The sequence below is a fragment of the Morus notabilis genome, unplaced genomic scaffold, assembly GCF_000414095.1.
Source record: "Morus notabilis unplaced genomic scaffold, ASM41409v2 Scaffold2620, whole genome shotgun sequence".
Classification (NCBI taxonomy): domain Eukaryota; kingdom Viridiplantae; phylum Streptophyta; class Magnoliopsida; order Rosales; family Moraceae; genus Morus; species Morus notabilis.
In genome coordinates this window covers 1-1,201 of record NW_010362088.1, presented here as the reverse complement: position 1 = coordinate 1,201, position 1,201 = coordinate 1, and the positions used below count along the sequence as shown (strand labels likewise).

Here is a 1,201-nt window from a genome sequence, read left to right as displayed (position 1 = left end):
TCTCTCTTCCTTCTCCCCCTTTCGCTTCGTTGACTCAGCCCAAACCCGCCTCGGCCGCCTTCTCTCTTCCTTCTCCCCCTTTCGCTTCGTTGACTCAGCCCAAACCCGCGTCGGCCGCCGCCGCCGCTGCCGCTGCTGCACTGGGCTCCGACCACGTGGCCAAGACCTTGGCCGGCACGGCCGTCTACACTGTCAGCAATTCGAACAATGAGTTTGTGCTTATCTCCGATCCCGATGGAGCCAAGTCAATTGGCCTGCTTTGCTTTCGCAAGGAGGACGCCGAATCCTTTCTCGCTCAAGTTAGCTCCCTTTTTTTTAATCTGCCATTCAAATTTGCTTTGTTTCTGTGAAAATTTTCGAGTTTATATAGTGGAGATAAGATATATATAGTTTGTTAAATTACGTTGTTTTGCTTTCTAGAGGGGAAAAAGTTCAATTTGTTATAGTACAGTAGGTGCATTATGACATTTCAGTGAAAATTCTTGCTATGTTGAATAACACTTGAAAAAAGCTTCAATTTGGGCTATGCATTTGCTATCTTATTCTAGGATTTTCTGCAAAAACTAGTATGGGATTGCTTCGTTTTGTTTTTGGATATTGTTCGGTTTTGATTCGGGCGGTCTTGTGTCGTGATGGTTACAGGTTCGGCTGCGGAGAAGAGAACTGAGAAGCGGGGCTAAGGTTGTCCCCATTACGCTTGACCAGGTAACTCCTGCTAAATTGGTCAATGTATTTATGTTCCCACTATATCTATTTAATGATTATTACCCAAATAAAAAAATTTTAAAAAAATTCTAGTTGGAACTTGGAATACAGTTGGTGTCAGTTGTCGCATGTTTTATTGGCGGATGCCAAACTGAAAATAGGGTGAAAATAATTACAAATGCAATAACTTGTGATGGTGATGGTATTTCCGTACCATGAAATTTTAGTTGTTGATTTGAGTTGGTGCTATATACTACCTACATTATTATGAACAAAAAAGAATAATGCAAGTGACATGAATTTGACAGTTATATGAAATCTCCCATGCTTAAGTAGACTACATGTGAAATTCATCTCTCGAATAGCTTTCAGAGTTTCTATATGCTAACGCTTTCCCCTGAAATCTATAGGTGTATATGTTAAAGGTTGAAGGAATAGCATTCAGATTTCTTCCTGATCCGGTTCAGATAAAGAATGCACTAGAGGTTTCCTACCC

General features: G+C 41.1%; 1 protein-coding gene across 1 annotated transcript; it reads left to right on the top strand.

Annotated features, from left to right (window-relative positions):
* Nucleotides 1–44: 44 nt before the first annotated feature.
* LOC112092169 (protein TIC 22, chloroplastic-like) lies at nt 45–1,196 on the top strand (the record flags this gene model as incomplete). The annotated part of the gene is made up of 3 exons (XM_024167557.1): nt 45–299; nt 643–705; nt 1,116–1,196. Coding segments are annotated over 3 exons (399 nt in total), but the record flags the coding sequence as incomplete, so codon positions are not given.
* Between the last annotated feature and the right edge of the window lie 5 nt (nt 1,197–1,201).